The sequence below is a fragment of the Tupaia chinensis genome, unplaced genomic scaffold (genome assembly GCF_000334495.1).
Source record: "Tupaia chinensis unplaced genomic scaffold, TupChi_1.0 Scaffold000706_1, whole genome shotgun sequence".
Lineage (NCBI taxonomy): Eukaryota > Metazoa > Chordata > Mammalia > Scandentia > Tupaiidae > Tupaia > Tupaia belangeri.
This window is the reverse complement of record NW_006160229.1, coordinates 2028726-2046517: the sequence shown is the minus strand read 5'-3', so window position 1 is coordinate 2046517 and position 17792 is coordinate 2028726. Positions and strand designations below refer to the sequence as shown.

General features: G+C 38.3%; 1 protein-coding gene across 1 annotated transcript in view; it reads right to left on the bottom strand.

Annotated features, from left to right (window-relative positions):
* LOC102501475 (phospholipid-transporting ATPase IG-like) overlaps positions 1-17792 on the bottom strand; it is a 348220-nt gene that overhangs the window by 203981 nt on the left and 126447 nt on the right. Inside the window, 6 exon segments of the mRNA XM_027776689.1 lie at positions 763-944; positions 1372-1475; positions 3750-3823; positions 5271-5342; positions 6241-6392; positions 7181-7342. Coding sequence (XP_027632490.1) covers positions 763-944; positions 1372-1475; positions 3750-3823; positions 5271-5342; positions 6241-6392; positions 7181-7342 — 746 coding nt within the window.

Below are 17792 nucleotides of genomic sequence, written 5' to 3'. Positions count from 1 at the left end.
AGAGAGAGAGAGAGAGAGAGAAAGCAAGCCAACAGGTCCAGGACTCAAACCATGGTCGGCCATGTGGGAGTCCAGTGCCTTAAGCACCATGTCACCTGTTGACCCAAAGCATATTATTTTAGCATATGCAAAAACATACTCTGGTTTGTTAAACCAGGTTAGACTAAACTCTTATGTTGTTGTTCTGCCTTGTATTTCTTTTTTGCTCCTCTCTGTCAAAATCTGACGTATCCTTTCAGGGACCAACTCAAATAAAGGTTTTAGCACCACTCCCTACATGTAGGCAAGACTATTTCATAAATAGCTACATAAATAAATAAATATCTTGGTAAATATTCAAAAGATCTTAGTGACAACTGATTCCTTCCTCGAAGTTACATGTGTTTAACTTAAAAATCATTCCCCTAAATGTTTCAAAATCTGGATAATGTTTTTAATTGCTGCAATAATTTTTTTAAGAATCATTTTTATTGAATTTTATTCAACATTATTATTATTAGTTTAATTTGACGAGAGAGAGAAGGAGACAGAGAGAAAGCAAGCTGCCAGGTCCTGTACTAGAACCATGGTTGGCCATGTGGGAGTCTAGTGCCTCAACCACCACACCACCTGCCAGCCCCTCAGTAAAATAATCTTTAAGTTCATTCAGACAACAAAGCTAAATCAAAGATTTCAAAACTTGACAATCAATTACTCAAATCACACTCTAAAAAGAATAAAATATTTGTCATTATAAAACCAAGAGCATCATGTTCTAGTTACATGTCTTCTACCGCAGTGGCTCCAATTAAGTTCATGTTTGTCTCAATATCATCGAAAACCTTTTCCATTTTTTCTTCCCTGTCCTGTAAGGCCATTTTTGCCTCTATGAGCTGTCTGTTAATTCTTTCATAATCATCTGGAGCAATTTCTTTGAAGGCTACACAGAGAGTCCGATATCCATCCTAGAAGCAAAGTAGATTTGTAGTTATCCTAATAGTAACTGAAAAGACTCACACTCTCTTTAAATGCTCTCGCTTTACCCATATGTACAAAAAAGAAATTCTGGCACAGTTCTATTGTTAAGAAAGTGAACAGACTGTATCTAAAAAGGTAACAACCACTTAGGTTCAGAATAACAAAATAATAGTTCTTTTAACAAAGATTCTTGAAAATTCTTTTGGGTTCTATACTATGACCAGAAACTTGCTCCAGGATAATGTTTCATATTAAAACAGGAAAATAGTATTATTAAATCCCCCAAGACAAAAAACAAAACACAGACCATAAAAATAAAGTAAAATTCATTTAGACATTCAGTTATGTAGCAATCCCATAAACATGGTCATCTACCATAGTTCTTGGTTTACTTCATGGGGGGTGTAAACTCACCATTGCATTACGTTCTACATGAGTTTTAGTTAACTCAATTTCATGATTTTGCACCCTGGGAAAAACCGCTGAGTCTGCTCCTTTACAAAAGAGAATTATGTCTCCTAAAATAAAGAATCAAAGCACTTAACTTAGAAGAATGTTAAGACTGGTATTGGGATTTTAATAACAGATTACCATTAAGGTGGCCTCTCCCACCCAGCTACTGTATATTCTGAGCCTCCCTTGCAATGCTCACCCAAATGGAATGAGACATCTTGACCTTTAGTCTGTCAGGAATATTCACCACCTCTTTAGTCATTATGGACACAAGTAATAAGCCAGAGTTTACAATACGCACCTCGGTTAAAGTGTACTTCCTCACAGAGAATTACAGAGGACCAGGCTTGTGTTAAGAACCTGAATCTAGGGAACAGCAGTTAGCATAATGGCTATGTCGCTGGATTCCCATGTAGTCGATCGCGGTTCGAGTCCTAGACCCGGTGGCTTAAAATTCACGCTGGGTGCATGTGCGTGCATGCCCAAGATCCCGAGAAGAGAATGGAGGAGAAGGGATTGCGGCATGGCAATACCCCCTGAGGATGAGTTCTCATTTTCTGTCTGTCTGTCTCTGTCTTTCTGGTGAGCGCATGTGCCTTATAGCAAAAACCTCCCCCCCACCCCCAAAAAAAGAACCTGAATCAAAATTCTCTCTTAAAATGTAGTCAGCCACTGTCTAGAGTACACATATGGCATCTACAGATGACAAGAACCAAACATAAGCTCAAACAAGCTGACATCATTTTGAATAAACTATACAAGATAGCTTTTAAAAGTTAACTTTCAAAACACTGGTTTGATGGTTTTTACTGGAAACTTGAGAACTGCTTTGTAGGATGCTGGTACAAGCATAGTTTTAGATCAGTTCATATACCCAGGAAATAGTCACAGCTGAACGCTAAGAAAGACTTTATCCTTATAAGGCAAAGAGCTAAGTTCAACAAATTAAAAAAAGTATAGCTCAGAGGTCAATGACCAATGACCTTTTGCAGACCATTTCCTTAGACATCTCACCAACTGCCATAGAACACGTGTGGGAATGCATCCATAAGAACAGCAAAAATTTCAAATTTTTTTTTTCATTTTTTTCCTCACACAAAGCGTTTTTAAAAATCACAAAATAGGGACCAGCAGTTAGTGTAATGGCTATGTCGCTGGACTCCCATGTAGTCGACCACGGTTCAAGTCCTGGACTCGGTGGCTTAAACTCACGCCGGGCGCATGTGCGTGCATGCCCAAGATCCTGAGAGGATAATGGAGGAGAAGGGATTGCGGCGTGGCCATCCCCCTTCGGGGGTGATTTCTTGCTTTCTATCTCTCTCTGTCTCTCTGGCGAGCGCACGTGCCCTATAGCAAAAACCTCTCGAATAAATGAATAAATAAATCACAAAATAAATTCCTGGTCACACATTAAAATCAATTTTATGACTCTGCAGACACACCACAAAGTAGAATAAAGTGGGATATGTTCCCCCAAAGGTCTGTCTGTACTCTGCCATTTTCAAATTAAGGACTTTGAAACATCTTTAATACTAAAAAGTAAACTACTAGGAAACAAATCAAGGATACTTTGAAGAAGACAAACCACCATGTTGCCTCTCAAAGACATGAGGGAGCTCAGAAGGATGGTCCTGGTTCCCTTGCAGAAGGCAAGCTTTACTCTGTCAAAGGGCACCAAACCACCATGTTGCCTCTCAAAGACATGAGGGAGCTCAGAAGGATGGTCCTGGTTCCCTTGCAGAAGGGCAAGGGAAAGGGCACTGAGTGCTAGGGTGGAATCTCAAATCCTTTCCCAAGAAGCCAGGCCCTTCATTAGCTCTTTCTCATCTGCGTCCAGGGAGTGTGAAACATAAGGGGAACTATTAGGTCACCAGGAAAGTCCTGATGTGTTTTTCTATGCAAAAATGTGTCTTGACTTTCCCAATGACCCAATAGTAACATCAGGAAGGGATAACCAGTAACTCTACACTCAAGGCTTCTGCTGTTAGTAATCCTAGGCCATCCAACTATACTGGGCATGTAAACATTGGTGACCAGTCAGTACCTGAACCATACAGCAGTCAGCCTTTCAGTTCCTGTTTGGACACCCAGGGCGAAGGAATACAATTCTGTTTCCAAGAAAATGCCTGTACTATTCTACCAGGAGGCTAACGCTGACAATGTGGTAAACTGCACATACTGTGCTAAAATAAATACATAAGGGCATATACAAAAGCTACTGTTTTGAATGACTATACTTAACTCTGTACTACTATGTGAAATTTATCCTCTTTATATGTTGATCAACATAAAACCCTACAAACGGAAGAAGAGAAAAATACAAGTTTTTAGATGCATACCTCCTTGAGTCTTCACAATTACACTCATTCGTCGGCGGACAGAATCAAAGTTTAAGGTATGAAGAAGTTCATACCTTTAAGAGAAGAGAAATGGGAAAAGTAAAATACCCAGATTTTACTCAGAGAAATAAAATACAACATAAACATCTTAAGATAATATTTAAATATCTTAAATGAATAGATAACTCTCCTTTTAGGGTTGGAGTCACTGGTTATGTACATAAATGACACTTCTCTTTGTCTTTGAAATTTTTCTGACCACAGAACATATTGCTAGAGGACAGCAATGTTGGTTAGAGGTATTTATATCCTTTCACTTTGTTACTTAAAATGGTAAGAATGATTACATAGGAATAGAGGACAAAGAGCTATCCCATCAAGCCATGCCTGTAGGGATCTAGAAAGAGACACACTATTTTTACTATATTCCTTATTTCTGGTGAGAGTAAGCCATTGGTTTTGGGAGGGTGTGTGTATAAGATACTACGTGTAGTGTCTCATTTTGTGTTGGCGAGATCGGAGGTACTGTTTCGGACTAGCTAGCACTGGACTCTGACAATGATTTTAAGTCCCTGGTAGTCAGACTGAAAAGCCTTCTGTGCATCTGAGTAACCTCCTCAAGGGGGCATATTACCCAAGTGTCTCTACATGTATTACAGGTTTCTGAGATAGATCTGAGAGCACCTAGGGGCCAGAATAGAAGTCACATAAAATAATTACATTCAGAGTAAGTTCAAATAAACGGATTCAAATTAATCACAGAGCCTAATTAAAATCTGTCATCAGGCCTAGCTGCAATGGTACAAGCATGCCACATGATGGCTGGAGATATAGGAGAGGCCCATATTCAGTTCTCAGACTAATCTAAAGAGGCCAGGCTTAGTAGCATTTACCTATAATTCAAGCTAATTAGAAGACTAGAGCAGGAGGATCTCAACATGGCAAAACTCTGTCAAAATTTATCTATTTCTCACTTTCTCATAAAAACTAAACAAAACAATACAATGACAATGACAATAAAAATCTGTCATTAAGTAAGAAAGGGAGCTTTGTTCCTTGGGGGTTTTGTAGCAAAAGAGGAAATGTGGTGACACTGTCGAATCTGAGGACTTGTCCTAAGGCTCTCATCTAAACATCTAGAACAAGATAAAGTTTCTGACTGACACCAAAACTACCATTATTGGCTATGCTGGCAATCCCAGAATGACTTCTTGTGCTCGTTCACTGATTTTTCTTGTAGCATAAAGGCCTGAAATGTCATCTACATTTCAGAAACAATCCATGCAGACTATCCTTTTGGCTACTGGACCCATTTGTGAACCAAACTGAAATTTCCACCACAAAGGCTAGTTTCTGTCATTCTGTAAAAATTGGTTTCTCCTACTCCAACTACATTTATATACAACTCTGAATAGGAGAGCAGTTCTATATAGGTGTATCTGTTTCCTTTGCCACTATTCCTGAATTCACTTAAATTTGCTGTGGAATTAAGGGACAAACATCAAACACAGAGCTACTTACTCTTCTATTTCTTTTCTTTGGTTCTCTAGTCTCATATGTCCATTCCGGTTTCCTAAAAATGTGAACCCATACCTATAAAAAACAATAACAACAAAAAAACCTTTGCATATCTCTAAAGAGTGATTAATTTCCCTTGCAATGGAACTACTCATGCTTGTTTATTCTTTTCTTCTCTATTCTCAACCCATAACTGCACTTCCCATTCCTGGTTGAGTTGGTAATAGAGCAAGTAAATGCCCTGCCACAGCTATCGTAACCAAGGGAGAAGCATTTGTAATTCCAATTCTGCAGCTAACATACTAGGTGACCTTTTAGTCATTTAATCATCTTGGGTTTCATGGGTAAAACTGAACTGTCTGTTATTAAATGATGTCAAAATCACTAGTAACACTTCAGAAAAAACACATATTGAACAACGAGTGGTCATCGTTGTATGATTTGCAAAATATGATATGGACATTGAGATTTCTGGATGGTAGGTATAAACAGTAAGATAAATTACATCTACATATCATTATTTTCTTTTATTTTTTGGAGAAGTTTTTATTATAGGGCACGTGCACTGGCCAGAGAGACAGAGAGAGAGACAGAGAGTGAGAAATCACCCCCCAGGGGGGATGGCCATGCCACAATTCCTTCTCCTCCATTCTTCTCTTGGGATCTTGGGCACGCACGCACAGGCACCTGGCGTGAGTTTAAGTCACCAGGTCCGGGACTCGAACTGCAGTCGACTACGTGGGAGTCCAGCGACATAGCCATTACGCTAACTGCTGGTCCCTGTATCATTATTTTCATTTTAGTTTTAATTGGTTAGGTTTGGGAAATTTTCAACAACTTTTAGATAAAGTAGTTTGGTTATTGATTAAATAATACCAGATGTACATAGTAAGGTTACTGAAGCAGAGGAAAAAAAGAAAAAGTCCTGTCCTGTGAGTTTTACTTTCTTAGGAGAAGTACAAGACATGCTTACTTCTTAGCTCCTTTCACCAAAGCTATTTCATCTGGTGAAGAGGAGATATAGGTTAATTCAGGTGATTCTGCAGCTCCATCAACAGCATCATGTGTTTTAATTTCTACAGTATGACATAAACACAAGGCACGCAGAAAGAGCTCTTCTCGATTCTGTAGAACAGCAACAAAAGAATGAGTATTATTTTTACTTTAATCACTGGGTAAATAGGCACTGAACAAAGAAAAGATATGAATGTGAATGTTATAGCCTCTAGCAAACTAAGTAACAGAAATCTGTAAATTCCTAGTACTCAAATAAATCCTTCTATTCCTAAAAGAATTCCTGGTTCTCAGCTAACACACCCCTAGAGGTTGTATCAACTCCTTCAAATTACCATAGAGCCACCTAAACAAAATCAGTGACTTTTTCAAACCCTAAAAGAATTAACTCACTAATTCACAATCCAACACCTCATAGGAGGGAGAGATACTGGTTCTTTTAATGTCAGAAGCTTCTAGAACTTCAATGATTTTAATAGATACCCTTTTTTAAACTTATATTTTAAAAGCCAAAGCATGAAAAACTGTAACACAGACATGCAAGAGAAAGTTTAATCCAATGTCATTTCCCACAATTCTTTATACTTATAAATCTATTTGTTTACAAATTCCAGAGGTTTTAGTAAAACAAGAATGGTGAAGCAAACAAATGGTTATTCAAAAGTCTGTATCAGGAGCCCGCTGAAAAATTCATTATTGGGAAGTTCAAAAAAATTCATGGAAACATGTAAAGTACAAGTTTATTTTGGTACCAAAAAATTTTGAAACCCATGTGTTTTTTCATCACATGCATTTTTCACTAACTTTTGAAGACCCCTAGTATTTCTACCATGTAAAGTTAACACATGTAAACAAACAGATTGATTTCTCAGATAAAATGGTATTGCAGAAAATGTCACCTTATCTGCTTTGTCATAATATGTTAAAGGTCCATCAGTTTGGGATAATCCATCCACCTCCTGAGTTACACCTTTATACTTGTGCCCATCTATACAGCATTCAATGAATTCCATGCTATTTTCAGTCAGTTTTCCAGTTTTATCTTTGAATACATAATCCACCTAAAAACAGGGACAGAAACATATACGTCTTCAGTTTCTTCAGTATGATTAATATTTAGTTATCTGTCAGGCATGACTATTTTCATATCCACAGAAAATCACCTCTTCTAAGACTTCTTGTAAAATGTGAGGAAGCTACACAGGCAATACTATCAAACCAATGAGAATTTTATTTTATTAAATAATTATTTATTTAACTTCATTTATTATTATAATCATCATTATTGTTTTAATTTGACCAGGAGAGACAGGAAGAGAGAGAGGGAAAGTGAAAAAGCAAGTCTCCAAGTCCAGGACTTGAACCACAGTTGACCATGTAGGAGTCCAGCACCCCAACCACCAAGCCATGCCACCTACTGGCTCCCCAATGAGAATTTTTAAAGACACTGGAATAGTACCACATGTACTCCATAGTACTGATAGAATTCCATGGTGTGGAGAAGTAACACAAGAAAAATAAATTTTCTAAGTGGGAAGATTATACTGGCCACTTGTTTTACTTACATCCATATCAGATATACACACAAACACTTTATTACTTTATGGGCTGATATGTGTGAGGCAACTTCAAAATATCCATAGAAAAAATGGAATTAAAATAAAAGTTTATTTGGGTACAAAAACTTTGGGAAATTCATGTATATTTCTTTTATAATACATGTTTACTCCTGGCATACTAATTTTGGCAGCACAAAAACACTTATTCCTCATATATTTTCCACCAAAATAAAAATTTTTTATGGCTGAATAGTATTTCACAATGTAAATGAGAAAGACAGGAAGATATAATAGCAGAGATGGCAAATGTAGATACCAGAGACTGTATAGGAAGGGGTAGATACTGAGTGACTAAGAGGGAAGAGCTCAGGAAAAAACATTCAACAGACACAAGAATACAAAGTTACAAAGTTATCTGTTGAGGATGATATATACCTTAATACCTTTGACTTGCTTGACATGCAATACATACATGCTTTGAAAAATCATTTTGTACTTCAAACTCTGGTCCCCCAGATCTAGCCAGGAAAGACCATATACATTTGACTTCTGAACAGCCCATTTCAGGGACTAGGACGTCTGAAGATTTTCTGCCCAGACTTTACCCTCCTGCCCCCCACCCCCCAGATCTAGCCCCGTACAACACCTTGTTTATTCTCTCTCTCTTCAACTCTATTTTTTCTCTTTCTTTTTTTTAAAAAAATTTTTAAACTTCTTAGCTCTCTGATGCTCTTTCATATTGCTAATTCTTACCTTTCTGCCCGTCCTCCAACATAAGACAAGCCAATCATCAGCCATATACATTTGACTTCTGAGTGGTCCGTTTTTATTTTTAGCTTAAAAAAAATTTTTTTTAATAATATTTTGCCTTTTTTGTTTGTTTTCTTTTCCTTTACATTGGTCACTTTTCTGCTCTGCCTTCACATACTGAGTTTCTAGACAGGTCTAGGTGCATAGTAGCCAAATACCTGATTACTTTTAGGGTCAGAGTAATCTTCATATTGCATGGACTCTACTTCAAAAAGGGAAAAAAAATGGTACTGCTTAGAGTGTGCAGATCACCTCTGCCTGCATACCTCTGAAAACTCAGATTTAACTCCCCAAATTAGGAAAAAACGTATAATCCATCAATTGACCAGAAACCACCAGAGAGGCACAAGGAATATGAGAAGTCAAGAAAATATCTCTCCCCCAAGGAAAAAGAATAACTATTCATCCTCCAAAGATAATACAAGGGAACTTGTGGAAATGTCAGATAAAGAATTTAGAATATTCATAGTGCCATAGCTAACAGAGATGCAAGAGAAGAGAGACAATGAACTCCAGAAGATGCAGGAGAAAAGGGACAATGAGGTCCAGGAGGTAAGGAAGTTTGTCCGTGATCTGAAAGAGGAAATACACATCATAAGAAATAATCAAATAGAATTGTAAGAGATGAAGGCTGTGTAATATAGGAACTCAAAAACTCCCTTGAACATATAAAAAGGAGATTAGATCATGTGAAAGACTGAATCTCAGATGTAGAAGACAGAACTTCTGACCTAGAAAAATACACCAAAAAGATTGAAAATATAACCTAAAAATATGAGAACAATACACGACTTACTAGGTAACTTTAAACGTCCAAACAACCAGATAATCAGTATCCCAGGTGAAGAAACTAATAAGGGCATTGATAATCTATTCCATGAAATCCTGCAAGAAAACTTTCCAAACCTAGAGAGGCATTCAAATACCCAGACCCAAGAAGTACAAAGGACCCCAAACAGAATCAACCCAAGATCTTCTCCAAGGCACATCATAGCCAGATTGACCAAAACCACAGACAGAAACAAGATACTAAAATTGGCAAGAGAAAAACATCAAGTTACTTTCAAAGGATATCCCACCAGGCTAATGTTGGACCTCTCATCGGAAATGATGCAAGCAAGCAAAGAATGGAAAAATACATTCAAAGTGTTAAGTGAAAAAACAATTTCTACCAAGAATACTACACCTAGCAAGATTATCCTTCATATGGCAAGAAAAGACAAAAGTATTCTCAGATAAACAAAATCTGAAAGAATTTATCAACACCAAACTAGCTCTCCCAAGAAGTCCTGAAGGGAGTGCTATACCAGAAAAACTAAAATTAGACACTCGGAAATAAGAACACAAAAAGCAACCAAGAGAATGGCCAACTTAATTGTAGGGACAAGTCTGAAAAGATTAACGATAACTTTGAATGTTAACTTCCAGAGTTTAAATGGAAAGATCAGACCACAGTACACTGAGAATTCAATAGAAGAGAGATTAATTACAGGAGACTGAACTGGTGAAATAGAATTTTTACGACTTTTGACTAAAACATTACTGCTTTTTTCCTATGCTTGGTTGTCCAGATTTAAGGATTTTTGTCTTCTCTTAAACTGTTGATAGGTTCATCTACCTACTGTTTGAACTAAATTCTAACCTTTATCCTGGCTTTAAGTCTTAAGCAAATTTCTCTTAACATTTTTTATTTTGATCTATCAAAACTAAAACTGCTTTTCTTAACATCAAAAAATGCACTAAAAATTGCTGTTTAATGACTGCAGTAAGCTGTATAGCCTCAGCTAGATGTACTTTATACTATGTTCATTCTACTCACTGAGGTTTATGCCTAAAGTCAGACATGTGTTCATGGATATGTATACATCAGCTGCGCTTGCTAGATCATTAGTGAATCAAGAAAATGTGAAAGAAGGGGGAGGGCATGGAAAGCAACTGTAGATACCAGAGACAGTGCATGTGAGGGTGAGAAATGGCAAAGGGTGAAAGACAGAGAATCGGGGGAGGAGGAGAAGCAAAGTATATAGAAGAAATAGAAAATTATTTGTTGACGATAATATGTATGGCAATCCTGTTGATTGAGTCAATATACAGTGTATTCTAGATGGAAAATCTCATTTTGTATACTGTAATGATGTACAGTGAATGAATGTAAATAAATATATTTAAAATAAAAAAAGACTATTGACTAGGTTTGTTTTAGTGAGGAAGAGTAAAATTACCCACATAGAAAATGAGAAAATGTTAAAAAAAAAAATGAGAAATCTTAAAATAAAGAAATGTACTGATGTGAAACCAAAAAAAAAGAAAAAAGAAAAAAACATTTTGTACTCTATAAAGATGTACAATGATTAAATGTAAATAAAAATACTGGATTGAAAAAAATGCATTATATCATATAAGGTACACAAACAGTATAGAATATAGACAAATGGAAAAAAATAATGTTAACACTTAATTAGAAGACATAACAGGTTAATAGTGATCCAAAACATAACAGAAACTTCTTTCTAAATACTATGCATATTTTCTGTATATTTCTCAAGTTTCCAAATTTCAAAAAAGGCAGAGTTTACAAAGATAGGTTAAAGTCTTATATAAGCATATTTTCACAAATAATGGAAAAACATAAGCTATGACATAACTTTTCCATTAAATTAAACCATTTTGAGTATTTCTATTTTATCTCAGTTTTTAATCTCTTCTATTTATATCATCTGGCTTTTGGGAACCTACAATTTCATCCTCCTTTTAGGCAATTTATACTTATATAGTTAAAATTATGGGCTGACAGGAACAAGCATAAGCACAAGATTAAAGTTTTTATTATGTAAGGGAGAAAGAGATGAGCTCCAGCAGTAGTTGCTTTCTAATTATTTTTCAAAAGCTTTTCACAGTAGCAGCACTGGCACAAATATAGCATTCCAATCTTCCTTTTTTTTTTTCCTCTTAGCCAGCCAAGTTTGAATTCTCTCTTTAATCCAAGTGGTATTACCCATGTATCGTTTAGATTTTTTCCAATTAAAATGAAATTCTTTGGGGCTTTTTCTCTGATCAAAATTATTACCCCTCATTTTCCCCTGAAGGTTGTCCTGGGTTGTTTCACCTTGTGTACTGGGATGAGATTTAACCCACTCAGAATATTTTTAATTAGTGTCAAAGGTGGTAGTTTGAAAATATGAAGTACAATGTATTTGCTTATATGTAATAGTTTGGGCAATACACATCTGCATATATTGACTCTCACAGACACAGGATAACAAACTGTACTCCAATGTCCAATGCAGTAACTATCAAACTGCGGCATGTGTCAAATGCATGTGGAAGACTTCTTAAAACTCAAATCACTGGGCTTTGTCTCCAGAGTTTCTAATTTAGTAGGTTTGGGACGAAGTAAGATAATGTGCACTTCTAACTCCCCAGGTGATGTTGATACTGCTAGTCACAGCTCAGCTGCTCGTATACCACATGCTCAGGAAAAGAGGGGAACAGTTGCAATTCACATTAAAAAGTTTTTTCATATTTAGGGACAAGCAGTTAGTGTAACACCTATGTTGCGGGACTCCCAAGTAGAGCACCGCGGATCGTGTCCCGGACCTGGTGGCTTAAAACTCATGCCGGGCACATGTGCATGCGTGCTCAAGATCCCGAGAGGAGAATGGAGGAGAAAGGATTGCAGCGTAGCCATCCCCTCTGGGGGGTGATTTCTCTCCAAAAAAAAAAAGAAAAAGAAGTTTTACCATATTTAAAGAAGAGAGGAATACAGGGAAAGGCTGCTTCTTGACTTGGACTCTCAAGTAGTCTCTTTCTCTTTAATGATAGTTTCAAGCTTGCTGAAAAGGCTCCTTTATATCTGGTAAGCTCAAAATCTATCATTTTATGGATGAAATACCGAAAGTGAATGTGATGTTTTAAGACATATATTTGATCTTGGGAACCAGCAGGTGGTGCGATGGTTAAGGTGCTGGACACTCCCACATGGCAGACCAGGGTTCAAGTCCTGACCCTGGTGGCTTGCTTTCTCACTTTCTCTCTCTCTGGTTGATCAAACTAGAAAACAATAATAATAAATAAAGTTAAATAAAATAATTCTTAAAAAAAAGATATATATTTTATCTCTCTCCTAGTTTCGAGGCATATAGCTCCTATTTAAAAAAAGAAAAAGAAAGAAAACAAACAAAACCCTTGATCCAGGCATATAGCTCCTATTTAAAAAAAGAAAAAGAAAGAAAACAAACAAAACCCTTGAAATCAAAGCAGGGTAAGAGTGTCTTTTATATGTTAATGAGGTGACTGGTGGTTGCAGGCCTCTAACTAGCTTTAGGCATGGGGGTCACAGGAAAGACTAAGAAGGAATGATTAGTGGGTTGTGATTAGAGGGTTGAGCCTTTCAGTCCCATTCCCCAATCTCAGGGAAAAGGGGATAAAGATTGATCTGATCACCAATGGCCAATGATGTGATCAATCACGTCTACATAATGAAGCTTCCATAGGAACCTCAGAGCCAAGGAAGGGCGGATGGCTTATAGATAGTTAAACACATGGAGGCTCCTGAAGGATGGTACACCTCAGAGATGACATGGAACCCTCTATGCCCTTTTCCACATACCTTGTGTTATGCATGTCTTCCATTGAGCTGTTCATTTGTATCCTTTATAATATACTTTTTAAAAAATTATTTAACTTTATTCATTCATTCATTTATTTATTTCAATTTGACCACAGAGGGATAGAGTGAGAGAGAGAAAGCAAGCCACCAGGTCCAGGACTTGAACCACAGTCGGCCATGTGGGAGTCCAGAGCCCTTAACCACCATGCCACCTGCCGGCCCCTGTATCCTTTATAATATACTTTTATAATAAACCAGTAAACATAAGTGTTTCCTGAGTTCTGTGAGCAGCTCTAAAAATTAAATCAATCCAGGAAGAGATAGTGGGGACTCTGATTCATAGTCTGTCAGTCAGAAGCACAGGTCACTCCAGGTTCTAGTGCCTGAACATGCTGAGCATGCACATGCCCCTGATCTGGGCTGGCTGAGGCTGGCATCAGAAGTGGTGGGACAGCTTTGGACTAAAGTCTCAACCTGAGGATCTGAAGCTATCTCCAGGTAGACAGTGTCAGAATTGAGTTGAATTACAGAGCACCCAGCTGGTATCCACTAAAAAATTGTGTGGTGCTATGTGGGGGAAAGTCCCACACATTTTGTGTCAGAAGTGTTCAAGTGCTAGACTCCCCCATGGCTGACTACAGTTTGAGTCCTGGACCCGGTGGCTTAAAAATCACACTGGGCACGTATGTGTGCATACTCAAAATTTCAGGAGAATGAAGGATAAGGGATTGTGGCATACATGGCCATCCCCCTCAAAGGGTGATTTCTCACTTTCTCTCTCTTTGCCTCTTTCTCTGGCAAGCACATGTACCCTCTAGAAAAACCTTAAAGAAAAAAAAAAAACATATTGTATTGAATGACTGTGTGAAATCAATGAAGGAAAAATCACTTTGTGGTTGTTTTCCTATTCTTAGTAAACCAGTTTCTATAAGGTAGAAAGAGCTCTGAACTACAAGTAAATATATTAAATCACCCATTTTGTAGGTCAAAATTGGTTCAAGGGGGATACATGGTGGTGCAGTGGTAATGCAACACTCTATGAAGCTGATTCACATGGAAAGGTTCTAGGTTCATGTCCAGAGGTCTCCCTAAACACACAAGGCACATGTGCTCAGGGCACACTTGGTCTGGGGCCAGATGGGGATAGGGTGGACTGTGGCATGGGAACTCTACTGGGATGCCTGTCTCTCTGTCATCACTCTCTGTCATCACTCTGTCTCTCTCACAATGGAAGAAAGAAACTTAAAAAAAATGGGTCAAAAATGTTCTATGGTTGGGAACCAGCAGTTAGCGTAATGGCTATGTCACTAGACTCCCACGTAGTCAACCGCGGTTCGTGTCCCAGACCCGGTGGCTTAAAGCTCACGCTGGGCGCGTGTGCGTGCGTGCCCAAGATCCCGAGAGGAGAATGGAGGAGAAGGGACTGCGGCGTGAACATCCCCCCTGGGGGGTGATTTCTCGCTTTCTGTCTCTATGTCTCTCTCTGTCTGTCTGGCGAGCGCACGCGCCCTACAGTGAAAATCTCTCCAAAAAAAAAAAATGTTCTATGGTTCAACTTAATGCTCCATTAGGACTGCAGTCTTAGCTTCACCGCCCACTAACTTAGTGATGGTGGGGAAATCTCTTCATCTCTCTGAGCTTTAAATATTAACCCTAAATAATACTTGCTGCCCAACCAGCAGATCGCGTAGTGGTTGTGTTCCTGGATCCCCTGCAGTTCACTATGGTTTGAGTCCCGGACCTGAAAACTCCAAACTTATGCCAGGCACATGTGTGTGTATGCAAATCCCAAGAGGAGAATGGAGGAGAAGGGATTATGTTGTGGCCATACTCCCTGTGGGGTGACTTCTTGATTTCTGTCTGTCTTTTACCATTTGCATGTACCCTATAGCAAAAATCTCTCTAAAAATAATAATAACATTTGCTGCATGAGACTACAAAGATGAGAAAATGAAGCCCAATAATTATGTTCCGTCATCTATACAGCGTTATATAAATACTGTCATTGCTGTTGACTTGACCACAATCACACAAATCTTTCATTACCCCAACTTCTGGTCGATTATAATCACATTTGTTATAATTAGGTCTAGTGTCTCCCCAAATATATGGTGAACAATTTGTGGGTGCTTCTTTATTCATAATAGTAACCTCAGTGTCTCTAGGACACATGTCAGATATATAGAGTAGAAGCTGAATAAACAGTCGTTGGCTTGATTTACTGGAATTAGAGTATATACTCAGACTATGAAATTACACCATTAGGCATAGCCACAAGACTAGGAAGGGAATTATACAGGAAGAATATAGCCTCTCATTTTCAAAATGGATCAAAACCATTTGTTTAGCAGACTGATAGTTGATCATTAAAAAACCCTCATTATTTTCCAACTGAGCTGAGCAGTCTACTTTTTGTTTGTCATGTCAAACATTGTCCTAAAAATATCTTTTCAATGTTTCATACTAATTGGGTCACTTTTAAGAAGGTTAAGCAAATGTTTATAATGGTACTGAAGGGAACAAATTGATACTGCCTTTAGTAACGTAAAAAGTCCTATAGATCTTAAATTATGACTCATCAAAGAGAAAACTGGTTAAATTTAATTTTGTGTGTAATGGTTCATTGGATGTTAAATGGTCTAAGAAACAAAGTAATTTCTATACATATAAGCTGATAATAATGGCAAGCTGTTTATACACAGTATTAATTTGAAGTGAAGGTCTGGCTATTAACTTAATGATTTGACTAAATGGCAATCACACCCAGAAATGCAGGGTTTGATGGAAGAAGGAAATAGTGGCAAAAACAAAAAGTGTAGCTTCTGTTCAATGATTGAATTTGTCAGATCATTACCCAGAGCTTTGCTTTACTTTTCTGCAGTGTTAAATATAGTCTAGATTGATAAGAAGAAGACTGCAATCCCATAGGTAATATGGAATCTGCTGAAGTGGAAATCTGAAAGGAGGAGGTAAGAATCTCATTAAGTGGAACCAGGCCTGACCATCCTGTCTCTGGTGAGCATCAAGTGTTATACACAAATGATAGCTATTCTGTCTACAGTAGTAGCTGAGGCTAGCCTCAAACTAGCTATGGTTATTCTTGGGGGGGGGCGGGGGGACGGGGATGAGGGTTAATCCACACAGTCAGGTACTAACTCTAAAACAGATAGATGTACTCAGCACCCAGAGTGAATCAGTAAATAAGCTGTCAGGAAAAGGTTCACTAGAGATGGCTTGTACAGTTGAAAAAAAAGTTTTTTGCATAAAACTCTGCATATTGATGTGTTTTATTGAGACTATAGTAGTTCCAATCAGCTAGGTCTATTCCTGGATGAAAACTTCCAGTTTAAAAAGGCTGGGGATTGCGGGACCAGCAGTTGGCCTAATGGCTATGTTGCTGGACTCCCACGTAGTCGACTACAGTTCAAGTCCAGGATCTGGTGGCCTAAACTCACGCCAGCCGCGTATGCATGTGTGCCCAAGATCCCAAGAGGAGAATGGAGGAGAAGGGATTTCCCATGTAGCCGACCGTGGTTCGAGTGCCAGACCTGGTGGCTTAAACTCACGCCGGGCACGTGTGCATGCGTGCCCAAGATCCCGAGAGGAATATAGAGAAGGGATTGCAGTGTGGCCATACCCCCTGGGGGGTGATTCCTCGCTTTCTGTCTCTCTCTGTCTTTCTGGTGAGTGCATACGCCCTGTAGCAAAATCCTCTCCCTCCCACCCACCCCAAAAAAGGCTAGGGCTGGGCCAGCCCCATAGCCTAGTAGTTAAGGGAGCTAGATTCTATATGGCCGACCAGTTTGAATCTCAGACCTGATGACATGAAAAATACATCAAGCAAGATGGAAAAACAGGAAGAGATTGTGGCATGACAATGTCCCATTGTGGGTTGCTTTCTCCCTCTCTTGCTCTCACTCTCTCTAGTGAGCTCACTCACCCTCTAGCAATTAAAAAAAAAAAAGGCAGATTCGGCTGTGGTAGCTCAAGTCTCTAACAAAAGAATATTCTGGGAACAACACCTCAGTCATTCATTTCTTGTCCTATTCTTAGTGTCTCTGTATCTATGTAGGATGCAGACTACATAGGCTGAGATACCACTGTCCTGAAGTCAGGTGTAAACAAAATGCTATCTGGAGAGTCCTTTTATTCTCAACTGCAGATGTCAAGAGAATACTTCGGTTTAGGGCAAGGCTGTATTGAAAGCAGAAACAGAGAGCAGGGTGGTGTAAACACTAAAATCAAAGAGTTTTGAGGTACAGATACAAATTAGCACCATTTAAAATAAGCGTGAGGCCGTGCTTGAGCCACACCGTGCCACTAACTGGATATGCTTTTCACAGGCACAGAGATGACATTTCCACAGCCTTGACATTCTAAATATCAAGATAATTAAATGCATGCCAAAAAAAATTTCCTTAGCTTGTGAAGATCATTACATGACACAGTGAATTCTGACAAAGGGGAAAATTTTTTCAATTCTAGTAAGAAAAGCATTTAGGAAATCAACACTTGAAGAATTTCAGCTAGACT